Source organism: Hemitrygon akajei, chromosome 10 (genome assembly GCF_048418815.1).
Source record: "Hemitrygon akajei chromosome 10, sHemAka1.3, whole genome shotgun sequence".
NCBI classification, from domain to species: domain Eukaryota; kingdom Metazoa; phylum Chordata; class Chondrichthyes; order Myliobatiformes; family Dasyatidae; genus Hemitrygon; species Hemitrygon akajei.
In genome coordinates, this window is record NC_133133.1 from 4,419,462 (window position 1) to 4,436,095 (window position 16,634).

General features: G+C 39.6%; 1 protein-coding gene across 9 annotated transcripts in view; it reads right to left on the reverse strand.

Moving 5' to 3' along the window:
- Positions 1–1,727: 1,727 nt before the first annotated feature.
- atp11c (ATPase phospholipid transporting 11C) overlaps positions 1,728–16,634 on the reverse strand; it is a 198,870-nt gene continuing 183,963 nt past the window's right edge. For 3 of the 9 annotated variants that reach the window (XM_073057768.1, XM_073057759.1, XM_073057760.1), the window contains 2 exons: positions 9,754–9,837; positions 1,728–3,160 (listed from right to left, as the gene is read on the reverse strand). In XM_073057768.1, the coding sequence (XP_072913869.1) occupies positions 3,068–3,160; positions 9,754–9,837 (177 nt within the window). In that variant the 3' untranslated portion in view covers positions 1,728–3,067. Of the gene's footprint in view, positions 3,161–9,728; positions 9,838–13,558; positions 13,650–16,634 lie in introns of those variants that run through there. The other 6 variants (XM_073057765.1, XM_073057763.1, XM_073057761.1 and 3 more) reach the window with 6 other exon arrangements.

Genomic DNA, 16,634 nt, shown 5'->3' on the forward strand with positions numbered 1-16,634 from the left:
GTTTGATCAAGCATCCTGTTGTTTAAATAATTACCAGTTATATGTAAAAGTACGTGCATGGCACACATCATTACCCCACTAAGTCACATGTGCGCACCTCGCTAAAAGTAAAGAAGCAAAACTAGGAGTTCACAGGTTTATTCCTGTCTTCCTGTGTTTTACTTTCAATTAGTTTTAAGTTTTGGAGTTACAAAACATATCAGTAAATGTGTCTTATTATTTGTGATAATATTATTTTATGCGTTGTGTGTGAATTATATGTACTGCGTTGTGCACCTTGGCCTGGAGGAACGATGTTTTGTTTGACGATATATATGTGTACTGTTGAATGACAATGAGTTGAATGTGAATGAGCAGCATATAGAAGAAGAAAGCCCTTAACTCCGAGTGGAGTCATCGGGACGCCGTCGTGATGGTGTTTTTTTAGCAGGCTTTCTTGTTTTTACGAGGCCAATTTGCTAGCTCGATGCTCAGCCCAGCATGGTTGGAAAGCATGCAAGGGAGCTGGCTGGATTCGAACTCGGGAACCTTCGCTCCGAAGTCCAGCGCTGATGCCAAGCACATAGAGGGATATGGAATTAATGCAATCAATGGGATTGGTATTGATAGGCAAGTTGGTTGGTAAACAAGCATGAGAAGGTTACAGTTGCTTGCATGGTGGGGGGGTGGTTGGTGCTTCTGCTGGCACGGGTGGGGGTGGGGGGGATTGATACTTTTTGCCACTGCTTGTGCAGAGGGGTAGGAGATTTTGGGGCTTCAATGTTTCTATCATTCTATGGGATTTCTTTGTTTCATGAACATTTGTGAAGAGAAATATTTTCAGGTTGTGTTCTGGATACATACTTTGATATTAAATGTATTTTGAAACTTAGAAATAAGCAATTAGTCAAAGGACCTGCTTCTCAGTTGACAGTTCTATAAACAATAATACATTTTAAACTGCATAATATATTAGTTTCTAGCTGAACTCCTAGCCAAGGGGCATACAGTGCATTTCTTAACCTCACATCCATAGACCCATAAACCACCTAAATTATCATGGAAACCTGCTGCTGTATTGGTGCGCCAAAATGAAAAATTGCCTCTTTAGTTGTGAGTGGACCAGTTATTTTAAAAACAATAACTTAATTATTGAGACAACACACACAAAATGCTGGTGGAACACAGCAGGCCAGGCAGCATCTGTAAGGAGAAGCACTGTCGACGTTTCGGACTGAGACCCTTCGTCAGGACGAAGTCAGTCCTGACGAAGGGTCTCGACCCGAAACGTCGACAGTGCTTCTCCTTACAGATGCTGCCTGGCCTGCTGTGTTCCACCAGCATTTTGTGTGTGTTGTTTGAATTTCCAGCATCTGCAGATTTCCTCGTGTTTGCACTTAATTATTGAGCAGTTTTTATACAGATGTTGTAGTTCAAAATGCTCTACAATGGGATAAAGTGCAAACATGAAAATAAAATTAAAAAAAAATAAATGTGAAAATTAAAGACAAAAAAAGATTCAGTGAAAAGCAAGGTTTTGAGTGTTTATGTGTCAACTGAGTCTGCATCCCTTATAGTTTTAGGTATTGAATTTCCCAGTTTAGGAGCTTGGTTCAATAAAGATGACCAATTATTTTTTGAGGGATATTGTTTAAATTTAAGAGGCCATTGAAAGAAGACACGAGAGCTCGAGCAGAATTATAAAACAGCAGCAAATATTTCTTAAGAATATGTTTATTTCTGTTTGTACAGTCTGTTACGGAAGCTTAATTTATTCATATATATTTATATATATATATATAAAATGTCAGCATATATATTTATCAGTATGTAGTTTAATTAAGATCCAAACTTTGCAGTTTCTTAATAACTAGACTACATCTTATAGACTATTTCTTTTGAATCATAAACATTATCAGGAAAAAATGTGAACAATGCTGGTTTATATTCATGCTTAAGACAAGATACCACAGTTAAGAGCTCACCCCAAATGCTATTTTACTCATTTCAATTAGATGGTTTAAAATAAAACTGAAGAATTCCGCTAGAGGTATAGACAGGAAATGGATGTCTTCATTATCATTGACCTAGCATTAAAAAAGAATTTTGCTCATCTATTCAGACCAGGGAACATTTAAGCTGCACGAGGAGAAAAGAATATGTTACGAACAAGTTGCCTGGAAGAACACACACAAAATGCTACAGCAGCTCAGCAGGCCATGGAAATTAATAAACTGTCTGTATTTCCAAACATTTTGGGCTGAGAGCCTTTATTAAGATTTTAAAGAAAGATACCAGAACAAAATGATTGTGGGTGGTGGGGGGAATGGAGCACAAGCTAGAAGTTGATAGGTGAAGGCAGGTGGGTGGGGATTGGGTGGAGGTGGATGATCTGAGAAACTGGGAGGTGAAAGGTGGAAAAGGTAAAGGGCTGGAGAATGAATCTGACTGGAGAGGGAGTGGACCATGGTAGAGGAAGGGGTGGGGGGTCATGGTACTAGGGGAAGCTGATGGGCAGGTGAGGAGAGGAAATAGGAGGGAAGGGGTGGGGAAAATTACCAGAAGAAGTAAAAGTTCATGCCATCAGTTGGAGGCTCACTTGCCAGGAATATTTCATTGTGCATTAGTCTAACCCAGATTTAGCAAACACTTTAATCTACTCAAAAGTATCATTCATTGACAGGTGACATAGCACTCAAGCACAGCAAATATTAATAACATACTTAAAAAATTCAACAATCCCTGATTACTGAAATGGAGAATAAACTGTCATGAATAAAAGACAATTCAGACAAGTCATGTCAAATTGTCTTTACAAAGCGTTTGTCAAAAATTGTATTATGCACTGCATTACAAAGCCATAAGAACTCATTGATTAAATTAAAAGTGCATTCTCAGAACACAAGTCATTGTATAGTTTCTGATCTATCAGAAACACTTCATAATGTAAAATTCATATCCAGATACCCTTCAGGTGTCCATTTGGAATTACCTGCAAGCAGCTGTCACCAATGTTTATTATCAGAGGCACTATTGTGTAGAAAGTGGTTTAATATGAATTTATCAATCCAACTGCTTAAGTACGTCTTCACAGCTTGTTCAAACCATCAGATCTTGGGATGAAAGAACCATCATTAGTATATTGAAATGTCAGTAATTCAGGCAGTGTGAATCTTACATTCTGCAAAGAGGAACACAAAAAATTACTTCACACTTTTATTGAACTAGCGTTTTAAATATACAAATACAAAAGACACCTCATATCTCTTCTCATTGCTGCCATCAGGAAGGAGGTGCAGGAGCCTTAGGTCCCACACCTCCAGGTTCAGGAACAATTATTACCTCTCATCCACGGGGCTCTTAAACCAGAGGGGATAACTTTACTCATCCCAGCAATGAACTGATTCCACAACCTCTGTACTCATTTTTCAAGGATTCTACAACTCATATTCCTGATATTTATTGTTTATTTACTACTAATATTTTGTTTGTTCCCCTTCTTTTTGTACTTGTACAGTTTGTCTTTTGCACATTGGTTGTTTGTTCATTACTGTTATGCACAGTTCTTCATCGATTCGAATGTGTTTTCTGTATTAACTGTGAATGCCTGCAAGAACCTGAATCACAGGTACTATAAGGTGACGTTCAGTGCCTATGAAAAGTATTCACCCCCCCTTGGAAGTTGCCATGTTTTATTGTTTTACAACATTGAATCACAGTGGATTTAATTTGGCTTTTTTTTTTTAACCCTGATCAACAGAAAAGCCTCCTTTACATCAAAGTGAAAACAGATTTCTACAAATTGGTCTAAATTTATTATAATTATTAAGCACCAGTTAATTGCATAATTACTCTTCAAGTCAGTATTTAGTAGATGCACCTTTGGCAGCAATTACAGCCTTCAGTCTGTGTGGATAGGTCTCTATCAGCTTTGCACATCTGCATATGCAATTTTTCCCCATTCTTCTTTACAAAACTGCTCAAACTCCGTCAGCCTGCATGGGGATTGTGAGTGAACAGCCCTTTTCAAGTCCAGCCACCAATTCTCAGTTGGATTGAGGTCTGGACTCTGACTTGGCCACTCCAGATTAACTTTGTCATTTTTTAGCCATTCGTGTGTAGCTTTAGCTTTATGCTTGGGTTCATTTTCTTGCAGGAAAACAAATCTCCTAAATCACAGTTCTCTTGCAGACTGCATCAGGTTTTCCTCCAGGATTTCCCTGTATTTTGCTGTATTCATTTTACTCCCTGCCTTCACAGGCCTTCCAGGGACTGCCGCAGTGAAGCACCCCACAGCACGATGCAGCCACCACCATGGTTCACCATAGGGATTGTGGTGTTTTTGATGATGTGTGGAGTTTAGCTTACACCAAACATAGTGTTTAGTTTGATTGCCAAAAAGCTCAATTTTGGTTTCATCAGACCATAGAACCTTCTTCCAGATGACTTCAGAGTCTCCCACATGCCTTCTGGTAAACTCTAGCCAAGATTTCATGAGTTTTTTTTAAACAGTAGCTTTCTCTTTGCCACTCTTCTATAAAGCTGTGACTGGTGAAGCACCCGGGTAACAGTTGATTGCGAGTCTCTCCCATCTCAGCCACTGAAGCTTGTAATTCCTCCAGAGTTGCCATCGGTCTCCTCGTGGCCTCCCTCACTAGTCCCCCTCTTGCATGGTTACTCAGTTTTTGAGGAAAGCCTGCTATAGACAAATTTATAGTTGTGCTGTATTCTTTCCATCTTTTGATGATTGACTAACTGTACTAAAAGGGATATTCAGTGACTTGGAAATTTTCTTGTATCCATCTCCTGACTTGTGCTTTTCAATAATCTTTTAGCGGAGTTGCTTGGTGTTCTTTGGTCTTCATGGTGTAGTTTTTGCCAGGATACTGACTCCCCAGCAGTTAGACCTTCCAGATACAGGTGTATTTTTACTAGTCAGTTGAAACACCTTGACTGTACAAAAGTGATCTCCATTTAGTGAATTAATTGAATTAAATTGACTTTATTTCTTACATCCTTCACATACATGAGGAGTAAAAATCTTTGTTATGTCTCCATCTAAATGTGCAATGCGCAATCATACTAATATATAATAAACAGAACAGTCAATGTAACACAGAAATACACTCAAATCAGCGTGTTAATCGGTCTGATGGCCTGGTAGAAGAAGCTGTGGTACCGCTTCCCGGATGGTGGCAGCTGGAATAGATTGTGGTTGGGGTGACTCGGGTCCCCAATGATCCTTTGGGCCCTTTTTTCACACCTGTCTTTGTAAATGTCCTGAAACATGGGAAGTTCACGACGACAGATGTGATGGGCTGTCCACACCACTCTCTGTGATTGAAGGAGGTACAATTCCCATACCAGGCAGTGATGCAACCAGCCAGGATGCTCTCAATTGTGCCCCTGCAGCAAGTTCTTAGGATTTGGGGGCCCATACCAAACTTCCTCAACCATCTTGAGGCGAAAGAGACGCTGTTGTGCCTTTTTCACCACACAGCTGGTGTGCACAGACCACATAAGGTCCTCAGTGATGTGGGTGCAGAGGAATTTGAAGCTGTTTACCCTCTCAACCCCAGATCCATTGATGTCAATAGGGGTTAGCCTGTCTCCATTCCTCCTGTAATCCACAACGAGCTCCTTTGTTTTTGCAACATTGAGGGAAAGGTTGTTTTCTTGACACCGCTGTGTTAGAGAGATGACTTCTTCCCTGTAGGCCAACTCGTTATTGATTATGTCAATCAGTGTAGTGTCGTCGGCAAATTTAATTAGCAGATTACAGCTGTGGGTGGCGATACAGTCATGGGTATACAGGGAGTAAAGAAAAGGACTTAGTACACAACCTGAGGGGCTACTGTATTGAGAGTCAGAGAGGTATAGGCAAGGGAGCCCACTCTTACCACCTACCGGCAATCTGACAGGAAGTCCAGGACCCAGCTGCACAAGGCAGGGTCAAGGCCAAGGTTTCTGAGCTTCTTGTTGAGCCTGGATGAAATTTTGGTGTTGAATGCTGAACTGTAATCCAAGAAAAGCATTCTTACATAAGCATCCTTCTTCTCCAGATGTATAAGAATGGTATGTAGAGCTGTGGTTATTGCGTTGTCTGTCAATTGGTTGTGTTGGTAGGCCAATTGTAGGGGGTCCAGTTTGGGTGGTAGCATGCTGCAAATGTAATCCTTGACCAGCCTCTCAAAGCATTTGCTTATTATTGAGGTGTGTGCGACAGGACGCCAGGTGTTCAGACATGTTACCTTGGTCTTTTTTGGTACAGGAACAATGGTGGATAATTTGAAGCAGGAGGGCACTCTACACTGGGAGAGGGAGAGATTAAAAATGTCTGTAAACATACCTTCCAGTTGCGTTGCGTACATCTTGAGTACTCTCCCTGGGGTGCCGTTCAGTACTTGCGACTTGTCCACTTGTTGGAAACATTTGCGTACCTCAGCCTCAGAGATGGCCAGGTTGCAGGTTGTAGCGGTGGCTTTCCTCGGAGACTCAGAGTTAGCGACATCAATCCAAGTGTAAAAGCGATTGAGCTCATCTGGGAGAGAGGCCACAATGTTGGTGGTACCACAACGACTGGCTTTGGAGTCTGCGATGGTATGCAACCCTTGCCACAAGTCACGTGTGCTATTCGTTGTGAATCTTGACTCAATCTTGTCCCCGTATTGTTGTTTCGCAGCCTTGATAGCTTTGTGCAGATTGTAGCTGCTTTTCTTGAGTTCCTGCTGATTGCCGGCAGTGTAAGCTCTGCATCGAGCTAAGTGTTGTTCGCACGGAACTACTGATCCAGGGATTCTGATTTGGAAAGACCCTGGCCAACTTCCGGGGGACAACATCGTCGATGCACTTCCAGATGAAGCACTTGACTCCATCCGTGAACTCAGAGACATCCTCATCCTGGAAGACATTCCAGTCAACATCACCAAAGCAGTCCTGCCTGCAGCATGGAGGCCAATTGGTTGGACCAACAGTGAATTAGATGACTTCTAAAACCAAATGACTGCACCACTGATGATTTGGTGTGCCATATTAAAGGGAGTTAATACTTATACAACAAATTATTTTTTTTTTGTAATTAATTTAATCACTTTGTAGAGCTGTTTTCTCTTTGACACAAGTTTTTTTTCTGTTATCAGTGTAAAAAAAAGCCAAATTAAATCCACTGTGATTCAATGTTGTAAAACAATAAAACATGAAAACTTCCGGGGGGGGGGGGGGGGCGGGGGTGAATACTTTGTATAGGCACTGTGTATATGTAGTTTGATAATAAATTTACTTTGAACAGCTATCATGAAAATGTTTAAAAGGTCTGTGGACACAAGGATACTCATTTATATTGCAAGAGAATAAGGTTATTCACTAGTAAAGGAAATGGGAAATTAGTACATTACCAGGACAGTTACTCTAGTTGCAAAGAACTACATTTAGCAAGGTTTCTATCAATTAACATATTTAGTTCATGAATAACAGGGGATCCTGTCAATTCCCAACTTTTTAAAAATTAAATATTGAAAACAATTGGATAATGATAAATGATAATAAATCACAGGGTTGTAATCGGGTGGATTGGGCTTATTAAGCTGGGGGGGACGGTTACGTGCTATATCTAGAACAAGGGTTCCCAACCTAGTTTAACAGTGGGGATCCATGGGACAAAAATAGTTGGGAACACTTGATCCAGAAGATATTTCATTTTAGAAGAATGATGGCGGAATCTTATTGAAACCTATCAAATACGGAAAGGCCTAAATAAAGTGGATGCGGAGAGTATGTTTCCAATAATGAAGGAGACTAGGACCAGAGAACACAGCCTCTATTGAGGGATAAGAACAGAGATGAGGAGGAACTTCTTCGGCCAGAGGGTAGTGAATCTGTGGAATTCATTGCTATAGATGGCTGTGGAGGCCAAGTCACTGGGTACTTTTAAAGCAGAGGTTGATAGGTTCTTGATTAATCAGGCCATCAAAGGTTACAGGGAGAAGGAAGGAGAATGGGGTTGAGAGAGATAATAAATCAGCCATGATGGAATAGCAGAGCAGACTCAATAAGCCAAATGGCCTAACTTTGCTCTTATGATCAAAAAAGACTTGTACCTCATGCTTCAAAGACACTTGAAAACAAATGGCAGACAATGGATTACTTCAAAGTCAAAGTAACAACTTATCATACGGGAAAGGCAGAAAGCAGGTTGTGCACAAAAGAAATCCACTTTTTAAAGCAGTTCTGTTTGTGTGTGTTTCGGGAGGTAGCTTGATTAAAATGTAGTATGCTAAGTGGTCTTGAGAAGCAAAAGTTAATGCAGCTAGAATCTATCTAGGACCTGCTCGTTTTACTGTGATTTACCCCCACCATCCCATCACAAATTCATACTCTCTTCTCACTGCCTCTCCAGGAAGGAGGTACAGGAGCCTCAGGACCCACACCACTAGGTTCAGGAACACTTAATGCCCCTTAAACATCAGGCTCTTGAACCAATGGGGACAACTTCACTCATCTCATCACCAAATAGATTTCACAACCTATGGACTCATATTCTCAAAATTTATTGCTTGCTTGCTTATTTATCTATCTATCTATTAATTAATTAATTAATTAATTAATTGTTAGGCACAGGAGTACATTCAGCCAGAGACTTATTCCACCGAGATGCAACACTGAGCATCATAGGAAGTCATTTCTGCCTGTGGCCATCAAACTTTACAACTCCTCCCTTGGAGTGTCAGATACCCTGAGACAATAGGCTGGTCCTGGACTTATTTCCACTTGGAATAATTTACTTATTATTATTTAATTAATTATGGTTTTATATTGCTATATTTCTATACTATTCTTGGTTGGTGTGACTGTAACGAAACCCAATTTCCCTCGGGATCAATAAAGTATGTCTGTCTGTTTGTCTGATTATTGTTGTTAATTTTTTCCTCATTTTGTATTTGCAGCTTGTCTTTTGCACATTGATCATTTGTCATTGATTCTATTGTTATTCTTTTTATTTACTGTGAATTCCCACAAGAAAATGAATCTCAGATTTGTATATAGTGACATATGTACTTTGATAATAAATTTACTTTGAACTTTGGAATATTAATTATAATTTTAATGCATGAGTTCATAATACAACGGAATGTGACATTTGCACAGACAGTGGTGGGTGCGTGGAATGCACTGCCGGAGACGGTGGTGGACACAGATACAACAGGGTCTTTTAAGAGACTCTTAGATAGGTACAAGGAGCTTAGAAAAATAGAGGGTTATGCGATAGGGAAATTCTAGGCAGTTTCTAGAGTAGGTTACATGGTCCGCACAACACTGTGGGCTGAAGGACCTGTTACGTGCTGTAGATTTCTATGTTTTATATTCAATCATAGGACACCACATAAATGGAGGAAAATGAACGGCATGCATGTGATGGTCACTCAGAAGAATGCTATGTTCGATTATTATGCATCTCTTCAGAACACATCCGGCATTTACCAAAGCAGCAGAGCATGCAAGACATAGGCAAAGACATCCATCTAACAAGCCCCACACCAACAGTAAATAAAATGTTTGCACCACCTTGTAAAACTGAAGCCCAGTGACTATTTATTCATTTGTACCCAGAGATATGATTTGATATACTGTACAAATTATTCTTGATATTATATTATCATTAACCTGCTTCCATACAATTAGAATCACAATATAACATTTTAAAATAAAAATCTGAAGATTAAACTAGGAGATAACTACCAAAATACCAGTACCTGCCAATGTCAATCATGACTCAACTGAGAAAGATCTTGCAAGAAGTGGTTCAACAGGGGATCTGGGGGCCGTAACTGAATCAGCAGCCTTGTTATAGATCAAATATTTCTGTAATAATGAGGTGAGAAACTTAGAATACTTGTATAACACAGATTGTGCTAGGTTATAATTATCTGGGAGCTTCAGTCATTTCGGGAAGAGCATTTTTAGTCATAAGTTTGCAATAACAATAAGTCTGAATACCTTTCACAAACCCTTGAGTTAATGTGGAAAAGCCGAGGGGAGTGGATGGCTCCCTTTGAGTTTAATTTGCATTAAATTATGCCCCTAGCAGTGCAAGTGTAAATTAAATCAAAATGCTTTAAAATAGGAAAATAGCTTGACTGAAGTCTAAAATCACTATCAATCTATCCGTTCACTTTGAGACTAAAAGCTAGGGATTTCTAGTTAAAGAGAGCACATATAAACCCTTCTTTCTGAACATTATCTCCTAATACATCACTCAAGAGGATATTGGTCATACTGGAAACTCTAGAGATTTCGAGCCAAGATCTTCATCAGGACTGGAAAGGAAGGAGGTCATATTAAAGCGTTAAATGGGAGAACTGTCATGGCATTCAACTACAAAGCCAAAATCAGTGACCCTAAACTTAATTACACTCACTGACCAGTATTCCCATCAGGAATTTTGCATAAATTTATGTATATTAAGAGCATTCAGACATTTCTAACGATATTGTTACCTTGGGCAGCAGCTAGAGCCCACTTGGTTTCTAGATCTGTGCCATGCTATAAGTGTTTAGATTGTTCACTGGCTTATGCTCAATGAAATAGCTTGGAGAAGGTTTGAATCAATGCATTTTAGTTTCAAAGAACACCGTCAAGTTTGCATTGGACTTTTCAAACATTCTCAAAAAAAAAATCACTATATTTTATATAGTTTAGCCTTGGGAACCTGCTATCTTGACTATACTTCTTCCCTTTCTGACTCCTGTAAAAATGCTATCCCTTTTTCTCCGTTCCTTTGTCTCTGCCAAATCTGCTTCCAGGGTGAGGCTTTCCTATCCAAGGCATCAGAGATGGCCTCTCCCTTCAAAGAACGGGGTTTCCCTTCCTTCGTCATTGATATTGCCCTCCAAGTCCACTGCTCTATCAGATTCCTTCCTCTTCAGCACTTTACCTTTCAACACCTACCTGGCTTCTCCTATCACCTTCTAGCTAACCTCCTTCTCAATCACCCCCACCAACCTTTTTATTCTGGCATCTTTGCTTTTCCTTTCTAGTTCTGAAGAAGGGCCTTGGCCCGAAACTTTAACTGTTTGTTCTTTTCAATTGATGCTGCCTGATCTGCTGAGTTCCCTCCAGCACTTTTTGTCACTATATACTACATTTGAAAAAAGCTACAAATGACTGGATATAGACCAATTGGCTAGATATTAAGATCATAGTTGAGCCTTTCCTTTCATCAACAGTCAAGATGGTGATTTGTTGACTGAAGATCCATACCACTTTACTTACTGGTCATAAACACAAGAGATTCTGCAGGTGCTGGAAATCTGAGGAAGTGTCTGGGCCTGAAACATCAGCTGTTTATTCCTCTCCATGGACGTTGCCTGACCTACTGAGTTCATCCAACATTTTGTGTGTGTTGCCTGGTTCATAAGAACCTTGTGCTAAATTTGTCCATTAAAAGCATCCGGGCCAGGCTCTCTTCTTACTGCTGCCATGAGGAAGGAGGTACAGGATCTCAGCACTCACACCACCAGGTTCAGGAATCACCAGGCTCTTGAACCAGTGTGAATAACTTCACACACCTCACACTGAACTGACTCCACAACCCATGGACTCACTTTCAAGGATCTGTACAACTCCTGTTCTCAGTATTACTTATTTTCTTTTGTTTCTTTTTCTTTTTTTTTTGCATTTGCATTATCTGTCCGTCTTGTGTACAGTTTTTCATTGATTCTATTGTTTCTTTGTATTGTGAATGCCTGCAAGAAAATGAATCTCGGGGTTGTATAGGGTGACATATATGTTCTTTGATAATAAATTTACTTTGAATTTTGATCAAGTAAGGCAGTTTTGCTGCATGCTATCCACCTTTTCCCCATTGAGGCATGATTTGTTCTAGCTATTGTGTGTTAAAATACATCTGATAACTAGCAATATCATCATGTGAGAACCAGAATGGAAAATAAGTGACTTATATATTCAGTCAGTTTCAGCAGTAGTCAGCTTCTGCCATGTTGACATTATCTATCAACCTAAAATCAATAGAATTAGGAAACAAATCAATGATGATTTCTTTTGCACTGTAGACTCTTAAAAACTGAATATACTGTTAGTGTGAGGCATGATGGACAAAGCAAATAGCCAAGCACATACAATACCAAGGCACATACAGGAAACTTTACACTGAACCTGTGTTTTGAATGCATATGAAAAGTGAAATGAAGGAATGAACAATAACATTGCTTAAGTTACATCGCCACACTTTACAAAATCTAATGTGACATCAAATAGATGATCAGTTTTAATAACCTTTCACTTGCCAAATACAACACTGTTCCTAGCATTTGTTGTCGTATTCAAGGTGAAGAACATATGACTTTCCTGGCTTCAGTGCTAGTTTTAACATGCTAACACTTCATTTTTTTTTAAGAGTTAAGCATGTAACAGGACTTTCTGGCTCAATGCCCAGCAACCCACCTATTTAACCCTAGTCTAATCACAGGACAATTTACAATGACCAATTAACCTACTAACTGGTATGCCTTTGGTCTGTGGGAGAAAACCAAAGCACCCCGAAGAAACGCATGCACACACGGGAAGAATATACAAATTTTCTTACAGAGGATGCCAGAAATGAACTTTAAACTCTGACGCCCCGAGCTGTAATAACGTGGCACTAACCACTACGCTATTGTGGCGCCATATTGAACCCATTTATCAGGAAGGAAAGCTTTGCAATAATTTACCAGATTTAATTATCTCTTACAATGACCTTCTCTTCCATAGTTACTCATAGAGCTACCTGTGAATATAGATAATCTACTTACGGTTTATTTCCTTGCTTATAAAGTCTCCTTTTTTTCTCAGCGAGTAAATATTTCTATAAATGACAGAAATCTGCTTTTGACAGCTTGATGGCAGCTTGCAGATCGAGTGCTATTTAAACTACTGGATTGCCACCATACAACAGAGAATAAATACTGTATGGTTGCTCTCCGAACCCAAACATCAGGTTCAGGAACAGTTATTACTCCTCAACCATCAGGCTCTTGAATCAGAAGGAATAAATTCACTCAATTTCACTCACCCCAACACTGAACTATTCCCTCAATCTATGGACTCACCTTTAAAGGATATAAACACATTACAGTATCAATATTTATTAGTTATTTATTATTATTTCTTTTTATGTATTTGCACAATTGGTTGCCTTTTGCACACCAGTTGTCCGTGTTTGTTGTGTGCGGGTTTTCATTGATTTTATTGTATTTCTTTGTACTTACGGTGAATGTTCACAAGAAAGTTAATCTTAGGGTTGTATTTGACGACATACGTACTTTGAAAAATACAGAAGTAACAATCTTACAAGCTATCAACTCAGAGTACTTAAAATGTCAAGCATAACAAATTTTTCAATAAAATGCAGATTTAGCTTTTCAAAAAAATTACATACATTTAAGACAGATCTTAATCAGAGATATGTGTCTAAATAAGTAAACATGCATGTAGAATCCATCAAAAAATAAGTTGCTATAAATACACTGCATGACAGGTTAAAAAAATAAATTAGTTACACAGGAACAGGAAGAGAGATCACCTCAATCATTCCAAGAGAAACTCTGGCTGCTGGAGGTTTGTGAGAGCATAAAGACTGTAGAGTGTCTGGAAGAAGGCAAGTGTGGTCTTGCCTGGTTCAGAGTGCAAGGAGGGGGAAAGGAGAGAGACCGATAAGAGGATTATCAGAAATATTTCAGGCACAAGTAGGTTTGAAGATTTTAAAGAGGGGAGGAAGCACAAGTAATCAAAACATGGCATGAAAGATCTGAGAAATCAACACCACTTTGAACAGTCAAACACCATAAAACTCAATGAAGCACAGATTCTTCTGATCATTGCTTCCATTCAGATGGAATGGAAAATACTGTGAATAACTGCAACATTAATTGCCACCTAAAATTTAGCACTTAAAATATTGCCTTGCTGGAAAATATTCCCACTTTCAAAAGGCTGATGATTTTTCCTAGATTTTTATGGTTATTAAAATAAACAGGTGTGCAATTTGATGGACAGTTTTACAGTTAAGTCCATAAGTGGCTTAATGCCTCCTTAGCAACTGAGAGTACTTGGGGGCAGATATTTCATTATATAACTACCGTATATAACAATTACACCACGGAAACAGGCCACCTTGGCCCTTCTAGTCTGTGCCGACGCTTACACTCACCTAGTCCCACTGGCCCGCGCTCAGCCCGTAACCCACCATTCCTTTCCTGTCCATATACCTATCCAATTTTACTTTAAATGACAATACTGAATCTGCCTCTACCACTTCTACTGGAAGCTCATTCCACACTGGAAGCTTTATTCTCTGAGTAAAGAAATTCCTCCTCGTGTTACCCTTAAACTTTTGCCCCCTAACTCTCAAATCATATCCTCTTGTTTGAATCTCCCCTACTCTCAATGGAAAAAGCCTATCCACGTCAACTCAATCTATCCCCCTCATTATTTTAAATACCTCTATCAAGTCCCCCCTCAACCTTCTACGCTCCAAAGAATAAAGACCTAACTTGTTCGACCTTTCCCTGTAACATAGGTGCTGAAACCCAGCAACCTCAGGAACCTCATCAGTGCAACCTCAGGAAATTTAATTACATTCTAGTAGTTATATTTGCTTAATTTAGATTTAATAATTAATACACTTAACTGAAGAAAGTATGTGTAATGTTAATTCCAATACCATCCAAACTTTTGCATTTAACATGTCAATGTCGAATTTCCAAGTTCACAAGACTTGAAAGATAAATGTATGCTTTAGTGACATACAAAATCCAGGTTTTTGGGTTTCTTTAATGCCATTTCAAAAGTTGGTAAAATATTTATCCAGCTATTATGATGTTAATCTTATGTTATAATTCACTACTATATAAGTAAACACAGGCAATTTCTCTGACACCTATGGCTTGTTCCTTATCTTTGGGATTAATGGAATTGTGATCTAGGACTGAGACTGCAGATAAATCCATTTCATACAAAATCAAATGCTTCAGATAGACATGTGTCTGCAATTTTGCTGTTCAACACACACAAAATGTTGAAGTAACTCAGCAGGTCAGGTAGCATCTACAGAAATTAATAAACAGCCGATGTTTAAGGCCAAGACCTTTCATCGGGAATGGAAAGGACGGGGGTAGATAGCAGAATAAAAAGCTAGGAGGAGGGGGAAGGGTCACCAAGGGGAGGTGATAGGCAGGGGTGGAGAAGAGATGGTGTCTGGACTCTATATATTAAACCCACCTCATCCCAGCAGGGGAACACCTATTGTAATAATGTTTAAACATTAATTCCCCTCCTGCAAATCAATATTGATAGGTAAAATTTAAACGAAATCTGCAGGATAAATATTGCCACATGGAGGGTGGTGGCTACATGAAACAAGCTGCTGGAGAAATATCGAGGCAGGTAAAATTAGAATGTTTAAAATGTTCTTGGACAGGTACTTCGATAGGAATTGAGTGTTAAGGCTTAATGTGAGCTAATGGAATTAGTACAGACATACTCCCTGGTTAGCACAGATGAGTTGGAACATGAGTCTCATTTGCATGCTTTAAAACTGATCCTAAAATGCTAGCCTGGAGCTCCAAATCACCAAAAACTCAGTACAAAATACGTATGTACATTACTCCTTCAAGTTTGCCAGACTTAGTTACAATATATAAACACAGCACAGTACAGGCCCTTCAGCCCACAATGTTGTGCCGACCCTCAAACCCTGGCTAGCATATAACCCCCCTTAAATTCCTCCATATACCTGTCTAGTAGTCTCAAACTTCACTAGTGTATCTGCCTCCTCCACTGACTCAGGCAGTGCATTCCACGCACCAACCACTCTCTGAGTGAAAAACCTTCCTCTAATATCCCCCTTGAACTTCCCACCCCTTACCTTAAAGCCATGTCCTCTTATACTGAGCAGTGGTGCCCTGGGGAAGAGGCGCTGGCTGTCCACTCTGTCTATTCCTATTAATATCTTGTACACCTCTATCATGTCTCCTCTCATCCTCCTTCTCTCCAAAGAGTAAAGCCCTAGCTCCCTTAATCTCTGATCATAATGCATACTCTCTAAACCAGGCAGCATCTTGGTAAATCTCCTCTGTACCCTTTCCAATGCTTCCACATCCTTCCTACAGTGAGGCGACCAGAACTGGACACAGTACTCCAAGTGTGGCCTAACCAGAGTTTTATAGAGCTGCATCATTACATCGTGTCTCTTAAACTCAATCCCTCGACTTATGAAAGCTACCACCCCATAAGCTTTCTTAACTACCCTATCTACCTGTGAGGCAACTTTCAGGGATCTGTGGACATGTACCCCCAGATCCCTCTGCTCCTCCACACTACCAAGTATCCTGCCATTTACTTTGTACTCTGCCTTGGAGTTTGTCCTTCCAAAGTGTACCACCTCACACTTCTCTGGGTTGAACTCCATCTGCCACTTCTCAGCCCACTTCTGCATCCTAAAGCTTGAGAATGAGAAGAACACATATATTCTTCCACTGTTATCTTAATTAGCAAATCACCATAGATCACTTTTCCAATAAGGAACATATTTTCATTTAGGAAGTGTTTAAAAAAATCCACAAAGAATTCCTGCATTTTGTGTAATAGAAAGAAATCTG